Source organism: Centroberyx gerrardi, chromosome 2 (assembly GCF_048128805.1).
Source record: "Centroberyx gerrardi isolate f3 chromosome 2, fCenGer3.hap1.cur.20231027, whole genome shotgun sequence".
Lineage (NCBI taxonomy): Eukaryota > Metazoa > Chordata > Actinopteri > Beryciformes > Berycidae > Centroberyx > Centroberyx gerrardi.
This window is the reverse complement of record NC_135998.1, coordinates 27,023,848-27,041,994: the sequence shown is the minus strand read 5'-3', so window position 1 is coordinate 27,041,994 and position 18,147 is coordinate 27,023,848. Positions and strand designations below refer to the sequence as shown.

Here is an 18,147-nt window from a genome sequence, read left to right as displayed (position 1 = left end):
ATCTATGTTCCTACTGTGAGCCACACTGAGGGTCTGCTGCAAAGCTGTTGCACAAGTGAGCTGCAAGACAACTTCACTGCTTTCTGTAAAGGTGTGGACCAGTCTGTAAGACTTGGTCCACATAGGGGGAAACTGTTTGACTGTGTTCAATTAACAAATGTCTTGGCTGCACTAACATGGACTAGCTGACAGAACTGCCTTAAAAAGGTTAAACTAGCCAACAACACACCATACACTATTTTAACACTGTTTCTAATCATTTCAGAACAAATATGAAACAAGAACATTCACTTTGTGATGCTGGAGGAAGCATCAGTTTTGAAATGACAAAACACAGGTAGTGCAGTCTACTTCATTTCACCCTGTACTAACAATGCGATGGCAACAGATATTCCATTGGATGTTGAAAATGTGAAAATGCTGAGGGTCTTCACTTCTGTCTAATAAAGTGCCTAACATGTTTATTTTTATGTAATACTAGGTGATGTAGAACAACAGACATGTAATAAGAGGCAGCTGCCTACAAGTGATGTAACAGCAATATTTCTTGTATTGAATGCGAAGCATGACCTTTAAATATTTGGCCTATTTTCACTGCCAGATACTGCAAAGACAAAAGAGCCAATGAATATGGCATCTAAAGTCTCCAAAAAGCTGTCATTTTTTAATAAAATAATATAATAATAATAATAATATAAAAATGATTTTATATTATACTGATGCCAAGAATTTTACCACTCACTTTGGCAATGCACTTGTCTTCAAATAAGCCATTGACAGCGTGACACTTATCAGGTGAGCGAGAGTCTTCCCTCAGTTTTAATGGTGTGAGAGTCGATCTGACAAAGTAGGCTAAACATGGAAGTACATCACAACATTGCTTGTTTCATAGCTTCTAGACACTATTATAATCTTTGGCTTGCTATTCTGGTTACATTTGGCTGACTGTATGCTTTTAAAGAAAACTCTGCAGGCTACAAAGAAACAATAGCTTAATTATGAATATTGAATTAGTATTAGCTACTACTACTATTCCAGGCTTGCCTAATTCTGATTATGAAAGGTCACATTTTTCACCAAATCTGCTTGACTGGTGCTAATAGTCAAGGGAAAGTCGATCTTGTGCAAAAAAAGGTTGCACACCCCTAGCTATCCATTGTAGCTTTAGAGGACACCGCCTGCATCTCATAAGGAGTGAGAGGTTCAGAGAAATAGGACAGAACAGTGACTAATGAAAATAGAGAACCAAATAGGCCCAGAATGAAGAAGCAGGAGAAAGGAGGAGACAGAGGGACAAAAAGAGGCCAAAGGTATTTAAGTTATCAATGAATCAGAGAGCAGCGATGTGCAACCCAAATATGCCTCCTTCCATTCCACACTACAAATTAACACATACTAGTGGAGACAGCACCACATGCAACAGCTTTAACAGTGGCCAAATCACACAAGCAGGCACACACACACACACACACACACACGAGTTTATGCACAGTTCCTTGAGTAAACAGCCTACTCCACAGAGGGCCAGGGAAAGAAAAACACACGCGGTCTCAGCATTTCTACATGCGTGTCTCTTGCCTGAGACGAGGAGGGGCCATCAGTCTGAGGTTTGGCAACGAGCTTCGAGAAGGACAGATAGAGGATTTTCCCCTCCCTCTCTTCCCGCATTTGAGAGCATCTTTCCCCCTCCGTGTGCTCGGTGCAAGTCATTTGTTTAGCCTCTGAGGACCACGGGCAGGCCGGCCAAGACGCCTCTCCTCTCCAAGTGCATCCCGTTCCCACCGCTAACAGAAAGCACGACTTCCAGAAAAATCCTCACTGGTTGTGCTGGTATGGAGTAGAGGCGGTCGCCAAGATGGAAATTCCACACTGATATCAGCTTCATTTTACCAATACAACACCAATAGATATGAGTTAAAATACAGGCTAGTGAAAATGTTTTCGGGTTTGCTCACATGTTGCACAAGGTTGACTGTAGTTCATTCGTTAAACTGCTGTTTTCTAACAGTATTCTACACATCATTTTTGGGTAAAGAGCAACAAGAAGTGATACATTCAAGGTACTGCACTGTCTTTTATACCTGCTGTTCTCCCTTCACAGGAGCTGAATAGATGCTCAACAGGCCTGCATGGTGCTGGGTGTGAAAACAGCCAACAGGAGAGATTCAGATGCTCAATGTTCCAAATTGCAAGCGTTTGATATCCAGCACTGTTATAAGCTAAGATACGGACCAAAATAACTAGTAACGATGGGAAAAAAACAGAGATAGTTCAAACTTAATTGATATGTCTGTGACCCTACTTCTCCAGATCTGGATTTGAGACCATCTGTTATCACTGGTAGCCCACTAACCCAGTCGAACACATGCTTTCACTCACTTGGATCGCCCCTCTGTCATTAGACAATCTTTTCACAGGTGCTGAATAGATTATTGCCAGTCTGATCGAGAGAGAGTGAGCAAAGGGGGAGAGAGTTGGGGAGGGAGATGTAACGGTAAAAAAAAAAAAAAAGCAGCAGCTCTATAAGGCTAAATGACAGAGCGCTGGATGCTAAAACGCCGGGAGCAGAGCTGTGGGATGTGGGAAGGGCCAGCACATCACTTAGGCTGGCTAGCAGGAGGCAGATGGGAGAGGCACTGAAGCACTGTGGGAACAAATGCACTGGGAAAGGCTGAGGCTCCGGGTGGATGTGGGTGAAATTAACATAGAGTATCCTGAATGTTTCGTTGGCTCCTGTGGGAGTGTGGCGGTGCGGCTCCAGCTGGTACGGCGTTTTGCTTCACCATTCCCCTCCACTGTCTCACCACTCACCATCACCAGAGATTATAAGCCATAGGGCAGGACATGTTTTTATCGCCGGATACTGAACAAAATATGAGCGTCGCCATATTTTCCGTTTGTTATTTCAAAGATAAAAACCTGCAAGATCTATTCAAATGACTTCTACATTAGACCTTTGACAAAAAGAAGAATTCATCACGTGTAAAGTCATTGATTAAAATGTGTATGAGATGTTGAGCTATATGATATTTTCCTATAGCCTTTGTGTTCACATGTGAGCTGCTCCTCATTGTGTCAGTCTGTTACAGTAATATAACCGAGGCTTAAAAAACAACTGTGAAACATCATGAAAATGGAAAGACAGACTCATGCAAAATGATCGATAAGAAGGTCTGCAGGACACAGGGAAAGTCCTGTCCTCTACTCTGCATCTGTCCAAACAAACCCCCCCTCTGTCTCGCACACACGCACACACACACACCTGCTGTGGAGTGTAAGGGTGTAGTTTTCTCTTCATGAGGAACACCAGTGTGACCTTTCACCTCTGAACTCCTAACAGGTGCTTCCCTGAGTGCATAAACAGCCTGACAACGGCATGCCTGTGTGTGTGGGTGTGTGTGGATGTACAATGATAGGTGTGTGTGTGTGTGTGCAAGCGAGTGGCTACTGTTGACTTTTGCCTATCATTATTGTCTGAAGGCATAACGAGTCGGCCTGCTCAAACTATTCCCCCTACTTGGGTGAAGTTTATCGACGGCTGCACTTCGTCACAGATGTAACGGAGGTATTTTACCAACTCACTGTGCTGCATGTTGTGATGCAGCCTGAGGGGAGTATAGAAATTATGTTAATGTTAAGCTCATGGTCATGTTTACCCACAAAAACCTAATTCCATGGATTTTGCAAAAAAAAAATCTGAACGCTCACAACAGTAATACATTTGTTTTATCAGAGTATTTCTATGAATCAGAAACATATTTCAAGCAAAGAAAACAGGAATAAAACTGTTCACCATGTTGATAAATGACTAGAAAGTAACATAGAGCTCAACATAAGCAAACAAGGAAATACTAAGACAAAACCTTAAATAATAGAGATAGTAAAAAGAAACTAATAAAAAAATGGATACGGTTAATAAAAGGCAAAATGTGAATTTTTATATACAAAAATGGCAAAAATGGCACAGGTAAAATTTATCTTTAAGCTGGAATATGTATTCCTATAATTTTCATGTATCTTTGTCTTAGGGCTTTTGAAATGTTGCCGTAGACTAGTGACCAGCACGGTTCATTTGAACAAAGTTACATTACATACGCAAACAAAAAACTTTAAAATGACAGGATGGCAGTTCTAGTGTTGGGCCACTTACCAGTAAGTAATGAGTAACTGAGCTTGCATACACATAAAACTGAGACCAGAGATGTGCTAAACTGAAAACCAAAATGGTAACACTTCCTTAATGCTGTTGAGCAAAGGGTGACTCAGAGCATCCAACTGAATCGTTGAGATTAGGCCTGCATGTGTATACATATGTGCATGCGGTATGCGTGTGTGTGTGACACAACTAATCCGACAACATACCCTGGGCTCGTCTCTCTCCCCGGCCGACTGAGAACAACCGTTAAACTGTCGGCTTAACGTCACAGCGGCACGCCTCTAGCAGGAGAGAATACTTTCCTAAACCATCACCGGGGAGGAGGGGCCCGCGCTGTCAAAACAGGATGCAGGTCACACCTTATCATGGCTTAGCATCAAACCAGAGTAACGTACCCTCAACCTCCACTCTATTTGGGCTAAACAGAGAATACGGCTTGCTCAACATTTCTGGGGATACAGTCACTCTTCTTCGCGACAGGTCTGACTGGACTGGAAACAATACAGCAATGTTGCTCGGTGTCGCCTCGCTCGCCTCCCTTCCCTCCTCGTCTCTCACCGTCTTTCTCGTTCTCGTTCTCAGGCCCTCCTAATCAATCCGCCTGTTCCTGTTTTTTTTTTTTTTTCGAACACCTACAACCAACCGTCCCTTTTCCTCTCCGCGTCTAATTTACCAGCTGGAGTTGCCGTCCTGTTCCTTTGGCAATGTGATTTGTCATGCCACCTTGCATATCCAATTCCTATCCATCTTCAGCATGACTGATGGCTTCACCCACACACACACACACACACACACACACACACATAGACAGACATACATGGAAATATTTAGGGGATAGAATTATGGTAATGATTATACCAGTCATAGCATTAGACATGCATTCCATAGACGCTGCTCAAACTCTCACTCCTATACCACACACACACACACACACACCTTAATCCCCCTTTCTCACTCTGGTGGTAAATAAAAATGATAAAAGCCCATCGATGCTGAGCGCTCTAAGAAAGAGCTGACATTGCTGCTGTACCCTTGCCACAAACACACACACACACACACACACACACACACACACACACACACATATGGACTCTCGTACATGTGCAAGCATACACATACGCATCTCAACTCAATTAACATTGCGGACACCAGAATGAAACATAATCTGATCTGAGGACCTGGCTGTGAGTGTGTGTGTGTGTGTGTGTGTGTGTGTGTGTGTGTGTGTGTGTGTGTGTGTGTGTGTGTGTGTGTTGTGTGTGTGAGCGCATGCGGTCGGGGGCCAGAGGGTACGGCCCCGCTTGCCTGGTGTGTGACATCAGCAGGCCAGCTCAGCATTTCCTCTTCCCTCTGCTTTACTCAGCACTCAGCCCTGCTCACACACACACACTCATCTGCTCGCCCTCCCTCACCATCTATTCCATCTATTTCTCTCCCCTCCCCTCCCCTCCCCTCCCTTCCCCTCCCCTTCCTGCTTCAAACTGCATTAAAGCCCAGTCAATACGGTTATGTGCAACGCATTCCGTTTCGATCACATAAAGTGATATTATTCATCTTCACAGATGAAAACAATGACTCAACTTGTAGGTGCATGCCAGGCATAGTCTTTTGTGCCGAGACAGACCGGATAGGTTTGTAGGGCCTGTGTGAGCATGTGTCATCCCTGGGGTGTGTGTTTGTGTGTGTGGGTGGGTGAGAGTGCGAGAGAGGGGAGCAGTCTGTAAGAGTGTGTATATATCTCCACTGCATATTTGAGCTTTTAATGGCCACATATGAAGAGCCTTGTTCGTGGTGACGTCCCTAAATAAGTAATTACATACTGAGGAAGATGGGGAAATGTTTTTTGTATGTGGCAACAAGGTTGTGGTTTGTCTGGAAGTCTCTGGACAATGAGCACATTGGATAGTTTCAAGATGATGCTTGAAACATGGCTGAAGTTTTTATCGTCGGACAAGGGGTGTTTTTTTATTATTGTATTGACGTAATTTAACTATTAAACCATAATTGTCATTGGAAGAATCTATTCAGATCTGTTCTCCTGCCTCATTCCCGCCTCCATCATTACATAAAGAATCACATGAGGAAATAAGAATCTAGCTTTACTTGGTTATCCTGTCCATATTCTTGAATAGCTCTGAAACATCACTCCAAACCAGAATGTTTTTAATATTTTCTTGTTAAATAAACAATTAATTTAATAGTGAGAGCATGGCACCCATACATTGTGTACATATTCTTCAATAGAAAATTGCCAAATAAGAGTATATTGCTGCTCCTGTTGTGGATAAGGGTTTGTGTACTTGGTTATATTCTTTTTTTGTTTTTTTACACAAGGATTTATACAGCCTCTTATAAGCAAATCAAGCTCGATTCAATTCTATTACCGCGGCACTGATCCAACAGCAGTGCTATATCTACGAGGCAGAGTGACTTGGTGACTCTGCTGAAGGGAGGGGAAGGGCGTGCTGCTGGAGTCACAACCGAGCCCATCTCGGTCGGACCAGGAGAACGAGATCATTTGCCTGTTATTAGCGATGGAGAAGTAGATGCAAAGGTAGAACATGAGGAGAGAGAGAGAGAATAGAGTGAAACAGGATCCAGAGAGGCGATCCCAGAGGAAAGAGTTAAAGCAGGAGGCAGGAAGCGACTGATTATAGGTCTGGTGACTGGACGGGGGAAATATGCACATGTCCATTCGCAGTCAATGGGTTCACATTATGTCACACACCCACACACACACACACACAGGCTGAGCATTTTGTATGTTTGGCTATGTAAACACTGTGGTCATTTCTGTCCCCGGGCCTCACCATTATGTAGGTTAAGCTTGCATGTATAGACTGAGAACAGATGGCAGCAGCGTTATCTGGCAGAGCAGGTTCACACACAGCAGGGCACACACACATGATGTTGGTGTCTCTATTGTCAGACGTGTTTTCTCTACTGGCATAAGCCTAGTTGTATAGATAACTTGCAGGGAGGTTATGATAGAGGAGAGGAGAGGAGAGGAGAGGAGAGGAGAGGAGAGGAGAGGAGAGGAGAGGAGAGGAGAGGAGAGGAGAGGAGAGGAGAGATGGGAGGGGGAGAGGAGAGGAGAGGAGAGGAGAGGAGAGGAGAGGACAGGAGAGGAGAGGAGAGGAGAGGAGAGATGGGAGGGGGAGAGGAGAGGAGAGGAGAGGAGAGGACAGGAGAGGACAGGAGAGGAGAGGAGAGGAGAGGACCAGGCCATCAGTCTTCATTAAGCATGTTATAGCTGTGAGCCGGGGTAACGGCCTCTGATGGATGACACCTTTAAGTTCCCATTAAAAGGTAAGCATTGCTCATAAGCAGCTTCTGATTAACACTCAGGCAGGGAGAGGTGAGCCGGCTGCTCTACATAAAGACAATCACTCCGCGCCGCTCACCGACACACACACACACACACACACACACACACACTACCTACTCTTTTTCACGAGAATCTAGAAGATCAAGAACAGTCCGTTGGCGTTGGCGTCGTCGACTTCAGACAATCTTGAGCACCGCTGACGCGTTTGATAAGCTCTGAGCAGTTCACCACTTATTTGCTGAAGTGCTCTGTTTGCAGAGCTGCTGAGGTCCGAAGGGCACTCCTCTTCAGAGAGCGCACGACGGGGCCCGGGACTCCCACGGGGCGAGGACAGCGGCAGGCTTTGACTTGCTAAGAGAGTCTGGGGATGAATAAGCCTCCCTAGACATCCCCGATACGAGAGGCCACTCTACTGGTTTCTACCGCTCTGAGAGGCGGCGGTGTATTTACTAGTTGTTCGAAGCAGCAGCAACATCGTGGGTCTGTTTGTGTCCATCGGTGTGTGTGTGTGTGTGTGTTTGTGCGTTCGAGAAGAGGTTACACGGGGTCGGCGCTAATAAGAACAAAAATAAAAATTTATCGAGCCAATTGAGGGCAGACCGAGGTAAACTAGTTATTCTCCTCCTCCATCCGCCTCTCTGTTCTTCCGCCGCCCCTCCTCTTCCCTCCTCCGCTCTCCCCCAGAGTTGAAGGTTAATGATAAAGGGATACGGTAGAAGAATACAGATCAGCGAGACGTGGGCGGGTATGGAAAGACTGCTAAACAACTCTGCAGGGCCGCGGAGAGCGATTAACCAAATATTAACTACCACACACACACATGTACACATTGACTGCCATTTATGAAATATTAAGATTTAACCCAGGCTGTAAAGGTCTTACTATGCCAAGAACAAAACGTATTATACAACCTAAGCCAATTCAAAGAGAGAGACAGACAGGGAGTGTGTGTGTGTGTGTGTGTGTGTGTGTGTACACATGAGTACACATCCATGCAGCTCCTTCCAGCCATGTGGAAACCAAATTGAAAAACTCAGCTACATTCCTTGGAGTGTCTGACACTGACCTGGAAAATACCTGGGCAGAACTCCAAGGCTTCAACCAGCAACAACAGGAAAACTAAGCCAGAGTTAGCTGTGAAACACTGACACCTCCACCGCCACACTGTCCGCTCCACGATATGATCGATTTGTCGCTGGATTTCTTCATTTAAAGAGTACAGTCGCTGTAGTGAAACAGCGATCTTAGCATCTAAGCCGGTGCCTCATAACATGCGGGCTGTGAAACTCAGTGGAGTGTTCATTTCAAAGCATACAACCGATGTAGCTCCAATAAAAATTGATCTTGTAGAGCAGAAGCATATTGAGCTGCCATGCATTCACTATTAATGCTGATCAACAACCTAAAAGGCTGAGCGCAGTGTGTGTGTGTGTGTGTGTGTGTTTGATCCCCACGCATACTTACAAAGCCTTGCATCATTCAGTAGGTATGTGTTGATTCATTGATTCTTCATAAAATTGCAGATGAGATAGCTAGCTGGCATTAATCAGTGTATACAAGGGCCTGAGGCTCCATGTATACAGCGGTGTGTGTGTGTGAGCACACATTAGGTCTTTGATATGCTCAGCAGCTCATGATACAAGCCTGACTCAATATACTATGCTGGGTTTCACATACTGTATCTACTCAATATACTATACTGGGTTTCATATATATATATAGATATATATATATATATCTATATATATATATATATCTCAAAATGTCGGAAACAAAACAGTAAATTATAGTTAGATCTAATATCACAATACATTTTTCAGCTCTGTGATGCATACTGTGATTTTATTCAACACAATATATTGTTTGAAAAAGTGTGGACGTAGATTTGTGCTGCAACTGTTCATATCTGAATTCTCCATAACAGGCACTGAAGACACATAAGAAAGACATCATCCTCTCCACACCTGTGTACTGTGGTCTGGTATCATCCTATGCGGAAAGCAGTTGACCATCACAGAATTGGAGCCGCTTACTTGACCGCGATGTCAAGAGCTCTCCGACTGAAGCACTTACCGGCCGGGCTGATCACAAACCAGGAGTGCGTAAATGACGACTGCAGAAGGAGTAACACTTTCCCGAGGACACAGCAGCTCAATGGGTGCAAGTGTCTTATGTACATGCATTACTCACAGTGTGCCAATAACAAGTAAGAGTGTTCTAGGCAGCAGAGTTCAGGGCAGCAGAGTCTGGGCTGGGCGTTACTCCAGTGGTGACAGAGGTGCATCAAAGCCCAGTGAGGTTTCACTTGTGTGGTGACACTGTGCCACGCTGCCGCCAGCACCAAACCTAACACCAAGCGTTCCACCGTAGAGACAGACCTCTTACATATCACATGACAAAGTGTGAGGAAAGCTACAGATACGCAACACTGGCTAGCGATGCTGCCAGTCTCCGCTGACTCCAGTGACAGCAGACTATCACTCCCCATCCGAGTCCTCGGGCCCCCGCCTGTGAAGCAGCAGGCTCAGGACCCACTGGGGGGCCGAGTCTCAAATTCTGCACTTCTGTGTACAAAACGTCCGCAATGTTGATATACAGCCGTTTGGGGAACGGTCTGGGTTTTAATCGGTATCGATGTACACACACACACACACACACACACACACACACACACTCAATCCTAGACAGACAGTCTCTCTCACACACACACACACACACACACACACACGTCTGTAAACCTAACCCTGAAATATTACATATCCAGATTTTCCCATTCCCAAAGTGGTAAGCTTAGACTATTTAGGATGTATTATGAGTAACAGAGTATGGGCCAACATATAGCTCTGGGTAATAACAAGATATGTATTATGCAAAACATTGTACTAAATATAAGGCCTTCTTTAAAACATGTTCTCAAGTTATTCCATAAATTTGGAACTTCCACATATAAGAACCACTGGATTACCGTATTATGTAGGTTACTCAATAAGTTATTAATAAGTTGCATTTTACAACACAGTTAGTTTTTACTCATGCACGAGCCTATAGATAGATACAGTAAAGTTAATTAATCCAAATGGTCTGAGTTAACCATTTGATATCAGCACCTTTGCCATAGCATGATAACCAGAAGACTAATTCCCTCATCGCCCTGCCCATCTTCAAAAATCCCTTTAAATCCTGGCTCAGCACTTAAGTAAGAAGAGGAGGAAACAGGGGGGGGGGCAATTCCCCTCTTCCCATCAATAGCAAACACTGCACACTAATAGGATTGAGGTTTGAATGACCTTTGACCTAATAAAGCAGAAGCAGATGGAAACAGACAGCGTAAACAGGGGCTTAGACAAAGAGAGAGCAGAGGGAATCCAAAGTGAAGGAGAGGGCGTAGGTATGAACTTGACCTACTGTAATGTGTGAGCAGCTAGATGTAAAAAAAAAAAAAAAAAAAAAAAAAGCCTGCATGCAACAAACATATTACAGCACGGGTTTGTTCCAGGACACACAGAAACCCTGTATTTGCTTTTGCTTGAGGAAATATTTTAGGTAAGTTTATACTTTACTTTTTTTTCCCCCCATTTTGAAAAGCAAGGACGCTCTCCTTGTTTTGACAGTGTGGAGGGGGAGAAACAGACTGCAGCTTCTCTGTCTGAAACGAACATTTTCAGCACACACACACACAAACACCGAAGCCTATACTCCAACTCAAGCCGATACATCCTGACACACTGATGCGTATGAGCAGAGATAGGAAGCGCCGCATGTACGTCATGTTTACGATGAAAACCTGCAGTATCTGACACGCAGCGAAGTGGTCATCAAGGCCCGAGATAAGGCTCCTCTGATGTCCTTGACATGGAAATGGAGGACGGAGTGGCTCTTGACCTTTCGAGTGTCACACTGAAGATAAACATCCGAGGCACACCAGATCACTGACTCTCAAAAATGTCTATGATGAAGCAGTTAATGTGATATTTTTGAGAGGGAGAAAGGTTAAAAATGAAGGACTCTCTTCTACTGATCAAAGTACTGGGATCTAATAAGCTATGAAGGTCATATGCTACTGTCAATCACATCTTTCTGATAGAGTCCAGTGGCTCTGCTATCTTGTATTTATTGTCAATATTAATTATCTAGGCCAAAATATGCCCAAACTCCAAATTTCTGTTAAATCTACAGTGTACCTTAGCCTAACTGAAACCTCTGAATCCCAAATAAATGACAGCCTTAAAAATCTTCCTCCTACTGTTACCACTGCAGGCAAAAGGGACTGAGACTGTTGAATCTCTTAAGTGCTTAGGAATAACTGATGACGGCTTTTTCCTTCGGGCCACATATTCAGCAGTTTGTAAAGAAACTGAAGCTGAAATCGTGGTTTGATTTTAGGGGAAGTTGTGTTTTTCTTTTGCGGCGACTGGTCACAAAAGACCGGTCACCACCGCTTTTCATGCCAGTGCTTTATTATGAAGATGTCTTACATTCATGTGCCTCCACCCCTTTTCTTTGTGCCATAAACACTGTATCATGAGGTTTATTACAGAATATTAAGCGTCTACTAATCATTGTACGTTCATGTTGAGCGGCCTGCCCTCTTCGTTTTCTTTTTTCCCCCCATAAAGCCATTCTGTTTGCTTCCTTATTATTTTTGCTCTTATATCTCCAGAAATCTTGGTGGAAATGACTTGTTTCTGCACACAGGAATTGGTTTTGCTTTCTGACCCCGAGTTCAAATTGAATTAGGCAAAAGGCTTTCGTGTACTCCGCTCCCTCTCTGCATGAAACTCATTGCAAAATGATTTAAAACTCAAAGAGCTGGTCTCCCTTGGTGAGTTTAAAAGGATAATGAAGGATCTTCAGGCAGACTCAATAAGGAGCGGTCCATGCTTTGTTTAGTGAACATCTACTTAGGCTTTTTTTTACATTTTACATTTAACATGACACTGTCTTCTTCGCGGTCTCAACTGTTTTATCGACTAAGATTATTTTATTGAATAGACTTTTTTGAATTGATTGCATAGACTGAAACACAACACATTGGGGGGTAGCCTGGTGGCTCAGTGGTCTAAAGTGCATACCACATTGGGGGGTAGCCTGGTGGCTCAGTGGTCTAAAGTGCATACCACATGTAACTGTGATGTCCTGGGTTCAAATCCAGCCTGAGACCTTTGTCACTCTCTGTCTCTCCCCAATCTTTCCTGTTTCTCTTCACTATAAAACTAGCCTATTTAAAAAATTTAAATGCTACTTCATTTTGAGTGTGTGTGAGGACTGAGGAGCCTGGGATTAATAATAATAAATAAGCATATCATAAAGCTCATCACAAAAACATTGCTTGTTATTAATTTGCTATATTTTCTTGAGTGTAGTTGCAGCAACATACTTCAGTTATTCTTTAGTGGTGGAAAGGTGGAAAAACACACCTCGCCTATTCTAGTTTTGTCTAGAAAATATGGCTTCCCTTTTCTTTGTGCTGATTGACTGTGAGGTTTTGTTTGTGGAGTAAGAGGGTCAAGAGAAAACTTGTGCCAATTCATTTTCCTCCAGGTCTGCCTCCCTCCTAAAGTATAGCCCACACGTGGGGAGATTACATCTTTTATTTATCACTTATCGGCTCCATTTTTCCAGCAAATTCCAGGCTGGGGTGCAATCAGCCAAGAAAGCCTCCTTGTGTGTGCACTACTGTTATTCCCCTTTGTAAGCATGCAGATGGAGCCCCTCACTCTCTGGAAGAACGACTCCACATCAGCTTCTTCCCTACAGAAAACACACAGCCTCTTGAACTTTGCAGAAGAAAATAAAGCTATCTTTCCCAATATCTGGGAATATATAGGCCTATGATTCTGCCAGGACAGCGGCTGGTGTGTGTGTGTGTGTGTGTGTGTGTGTGTGTGTGTATCCCTTGGCCCCTCAGTGAGTACACAAAGCCCAGACGAACCACTGCTGAACCTCCTGCATTTAAAAGTGGGGGAAGACAGATGGGTCATGCAGAAACTGACGTTTTCAGATTGCATTACAATTCAAATTAACCATGCAGAGTAATGGGATTACAGTCCTGAATGCTTTCCAAAGGTGGCCCAAACCCAGTGAACTCACAACAAGGGTGACAGACTGGAATACAATCAAAGATCCCAGGTAGGCCATGTAATGATAAAGTACATGGAAGAAAGCCATCTTCATTAAAGTTACTCACAACCAGGTATTTTAGTCTCTTTGATAAACGATTGGCACAGAGACACAAACTGAACCAATTAGGTGTGAATTAGTGCAAATCAAGGCCCATTTAACACAGTTGTGTCTTTAAATCACCATTCCTAATCCTCGTCCCAAACCTTTTGTATTTAAGGAGGGCAGTGAAGAGAAATAAAAAGATGCTTTTGTTTGCCTTCCTCTTGGAGGTGACAGGAAACTGAAAAGACACAAATGAACATGAAAATAGGAACAAAGTACCAAACTCACAATAGGAGCGCTGGCTATTTGATATGCGTGCTTAGTACTTAAAATCTCAAAGAATTTGCTCCAAGCCCATAAAATATAGCCTACACCCGGAAAGAAAATTCCAACTGATTGCAATGCCTGACATTATAAAATCTCATGGTATTGAATCACTGCTCACATTGCTGGTGCAGGAAGAGCTTGTCATAGACAGGGAACTGTCAGTTCAGCAGACAGGTGCCTGTTCTTGTTTTGCTAAAAAAAAAAACTCCACTGTGTCTTTCAGTGGGTTACAAAAAATAAACAAGCAGACATGCTGCAGCCCTGAAGGTCTATTCTCAATACAGGAAAACTGATTAAGTTTGTATATGCTGCATTTCATAAGATTCTGAGGTGATATAGGCTATGAACTTAACGTGAGACTAAAACAGTGCACATTTACTCCTGTAAGAGTTACTCTGCACCCCAGCAAAGATGTTCCAGTAATAACAAATAGATTAACTAGAAGAGTGTGAGGCTGGATACTTGACTTATTCACATCTTCCCCAACTCAACAGCTCATATTAGCTGAGCAGAGAAACAGAATGTGTCTGCAGACCAGACTCTATGGTGGTTGGTTGGGGACCTTCAATAAAGCAATGTACATAGATAGATAAACATCAATTTACTGACGCCCCCTAACCAACTGCTACAGAAGCTGGTCAGTGGAGAAAGAAAGTTTCCAAATGAGCTCCGGAGGCGTTGAAACGGGAAATGCAAGTACACCGTGGTGCTAAGTATAATAGGTTTGTCAAAATCACAGCGTGATTTTCAAGGCATTTGACTTGGACTAAATTTCAACTTCGAACCACCCTAGGCGGAATAGGGTTTAAATGCCCTACTCACGCATTCCCATTCATACAGCCAGCGGATTTAAAGCCCCTTTGTAGCCTTCTGTCTGTCGCCTGATCATTTCATCCTTTGTTGTGAAGCCCTGTCACCAAGCAGCCAGGAAGCTTTATCTATCTCGTTAGTGCTATTCACATAAACGACTACTAACACTGGTGACGTTGGTGTTTTCTTCACGATTTATTGTCACAGGATGTTTTTATTCGCCGTCGTTATTTCGGTCGCATCACTCACCGACTTGCAGTACGTTGTCCACGCAGCCGCTCTCCAGCAGAGCGATGCCTCGTCGGAAAGGCAGCCGCGTCTCGTCGCTGTTCTCCCCGCTAGACCCGACCTCCTCCCCGCCGGTGTTGAACGACGAGTACATACAGATCTCCCGTTCGCTCCTCGGGAAAGACCAGTAGACGATCCGCCTCTGGACGGGCTCCGGGATCCGCTCGAAACGCTCCTCTACCCTTTGAAATGGCCACTTCTCCGCCACTTTCCTCGCCGCGATGTCCAGGAGAGACTCCGGGCTCTGGGTTTTGCTCGATCCGCCCTGGCTCGCCGCTGAGCCGCCGCACGGCGTCCCCCCGGCCCGCTGGCCTTGTCTACATGTTGCATTATATCCCGGTCTACAGCAGAGCCTTTTGGCTGGGGGCTGCTGTACGCGCTCCGCCATGATAGCTCCGCTTTAACATCGACGGAGGAAGTCAACGCACCATATGAACGGGATAAGGAAGGGAAAAGGTTACCCTCGGCTAGATTGTTGGCCGTGTATGGGCAAATCATCCTTTTATGGAAATGTAGGGGCGGGGCTTCGCCGCTCTTGTCAAACCCCTTTGTTGACAAATTAAGAAAGGGGCGTGGCCTGTCCGTCTCGCTCTGTTCTAAATAAGGAATGGAAGGTGGAATTCCCGAACGTCTACTAATCCTTTGTAAGAACATGTTCGAGAAGGGAAGAGCACTGGAAGCGGATAGACGTAATGTGACGTGATGTTTATTCTCTTCCCACGTTACTAGGCCGTAATGTTACTGATTGGTGTTCATACATATTACAGATGGAGGGTTGAAGCAAACTGCACGGTCTGCTGGTTAACTAGTAAAACCGGACGGAACACGGTCCGTCTGGGCGGTGATTGTAAGGCCTGTCAACAGAGGGGCCTCGTGGTTTTGAAGGGGAGGGAGCAGCGAGCACAGAGACGCCCTCTGTGACGTTAAAGGGCCACTGGAATGTGCAAGCGTTCAAAGGAAACGCTGCTAATAAAGAGGAATAGAAACAAACGGATGGAAAGAGAACCAAAATGTCCGACTCCTACATGCTGCTGATAGTTTGCAGAAGTAGAAGTAAATTAAGTAACAGTAAAAACTAGCTCACATAATATGTACTCGGTGTTACCTGAGAAAAATAAGGACATTGTTACATGTGATTTTTCCCAATGCAAATAGGACGAGAGGACAGAGTTCAATAGGCTATGTGATATTGTACTTCTTCTATCCTCTGTTGAGCATTGTACAAATAAGACTTAAATTGATGTCATTGTTTGATTTGTGATTAAAAAAAAAAAAAAAAATGAAAATGCCCATCCCCATTATTCAATAACATTACAGTGATGTTGCTACTAGCTATTCAACTAGCCAGCAACGCTAGCTAACAAGCTACACAATAACCATGCTAACACAAGCCAATAATAATGTAGCTGGATGAATGGCTATTTGGATAATGTTAACCATGCGATCTTGGATACATTTGAGCATTTATTGTTCGTTAGTTAAGGTAACCCACATGCTTGAGTAGATCTTCTGATGCAATTTTGGAGAGCCGACAAAATTTGTACTCTGTAAGGGATGTAATTCAGGAAGTTAAGCAAAATACTTAAGTCAAAACTAAGTAAATCTGAAATTACAGAGTTCAAAATATACAAGTCCACAATAAAGCTACTCACTTAAAATAATAGGAGTAATTTGTTACTTCCACCCTGGAAATAATATAGCTTGGGTAAGTTACTTACACCTGAGCAACAGGGGTTTATAAAGGGATATATAGATCATTTAAGATTGACATCAATGAAAATATTACAGCAGGTTTAAAAATAGAGGGGGGTAGGAACTAATCTGGTCTCACTGGTATTTCATAGCCTAAGGGGAAGGCAAAATTGATTGAAAAATGTGATGTAACTAATTGCAACTGAAGTAGAGATGGCTGTAATCTGTGGGCAGTAAATGTAATGTCATTTCACACATATGTAAATATGTAGTTCAGATTTCTGTATTTTGTTGGTCTAATTTAGTGTTTACTATGGCAGGAATATAAACGTCCTCGTTTCATAACACCCCCTTTTTCTCTCTCTCTCTCTCTCACACACACACACACACACACACACATACACTGTAATTGCTGATGCTTTGTTTCTTCTGAGATTTTTGTAACACCATACAGAATAAAATGTAGTAGGTCTTTCATTCAATGTTGAATATAAGTCCCCGTGACAAACAGCAAGGCTCAAAAACACCACCATATGTTGCTGCTTTCCACACATAATCACAAATAATCCCAGCAGCACTGGCCAATCATGTTTGATATCTCTTTTTGACCATCAAAGGACAAGTTTAGACGTGATTTGAAAGAGTTTTTGCATGGATAGATTTGGGAGACGAGCTATTTGCCATTACAATGAGTTAGTCTCTCTTTTTTCTTCCCATTTCCAGTTATAGTACCACCTGCTGGTCCTGCCACACAGAGGCACCGGCATCCTCATTCTAGCACACTTGCTCCATGCTGTGTAAATGATTTGGGCCCCCTGGTTGAGAATCTTTACTATTGTCTCATTTTACCCCACAGTAATGACTGAGCCTATTCTCCCAGCATGGTAGGAACAGTAGGTGGGCTGAGGGAAGACAGCAAGGCTCACACACACACACCTACACCACCTCCTCCCACACACACACACTAATGTACACATTAACCTTCAGTAGACACAATCTTAAATCATTTGAGAAACAAATTCCAGTAATGAATAAAAAACAATAATGCACTTTAATTCCGATGAATAGCCTATACTGCAAATTTAATCTAGCGCCAGCTCTGAACAATAGAGCGTATGTTCATCTTTTAGGTTGCATTTCTATTCCATTGTACTGTCTACATTTACATTTCAACCGCTCCTTATGTTAATAAGGTTCTTATCTTCTTTTGCCACTACATACCTTTTCATCAAGACACCTCATTTAATAAACCATGCCCTCTTTCCATTATTTGACAATTATTCTAACCCACTGAATGCAGTAAGAAACTTCTGGGAAAATCCCCATGCATGCTTTACCTCACTGAAACCAAACAAATATAAATATATAACTGTGTATATGC

General features: G+C 43.5%; 1 protein-coding gene across 1 annotated transcript in view; it reads right to left on the bottom strand.

Moving 5' to 3' along the window:
- The window catches only part of LOC139911604 (zinc finger SWIM domain-containing protein 6), a 39,543-nt gene extending 24,069 nt beyond the window's left edge, over positions 1–15,474 (bottom strand). Inside the window, exon 1 of the mRNA XM_078288563.1 lies at positions 15,036–15,474. Within this exon, the coding sequence (XP_078144689.1) occupies positions 15,036–15,462 (427 nt within the window). The 5' untranslated portion in view covers positions 15,463–15,474. The remainder of the gene's footprint in view (positions 1–15,035) is intronic.
- Between the last annotated feature and the right edge of the window lie 2,673 nt (positions 15,475–18,147).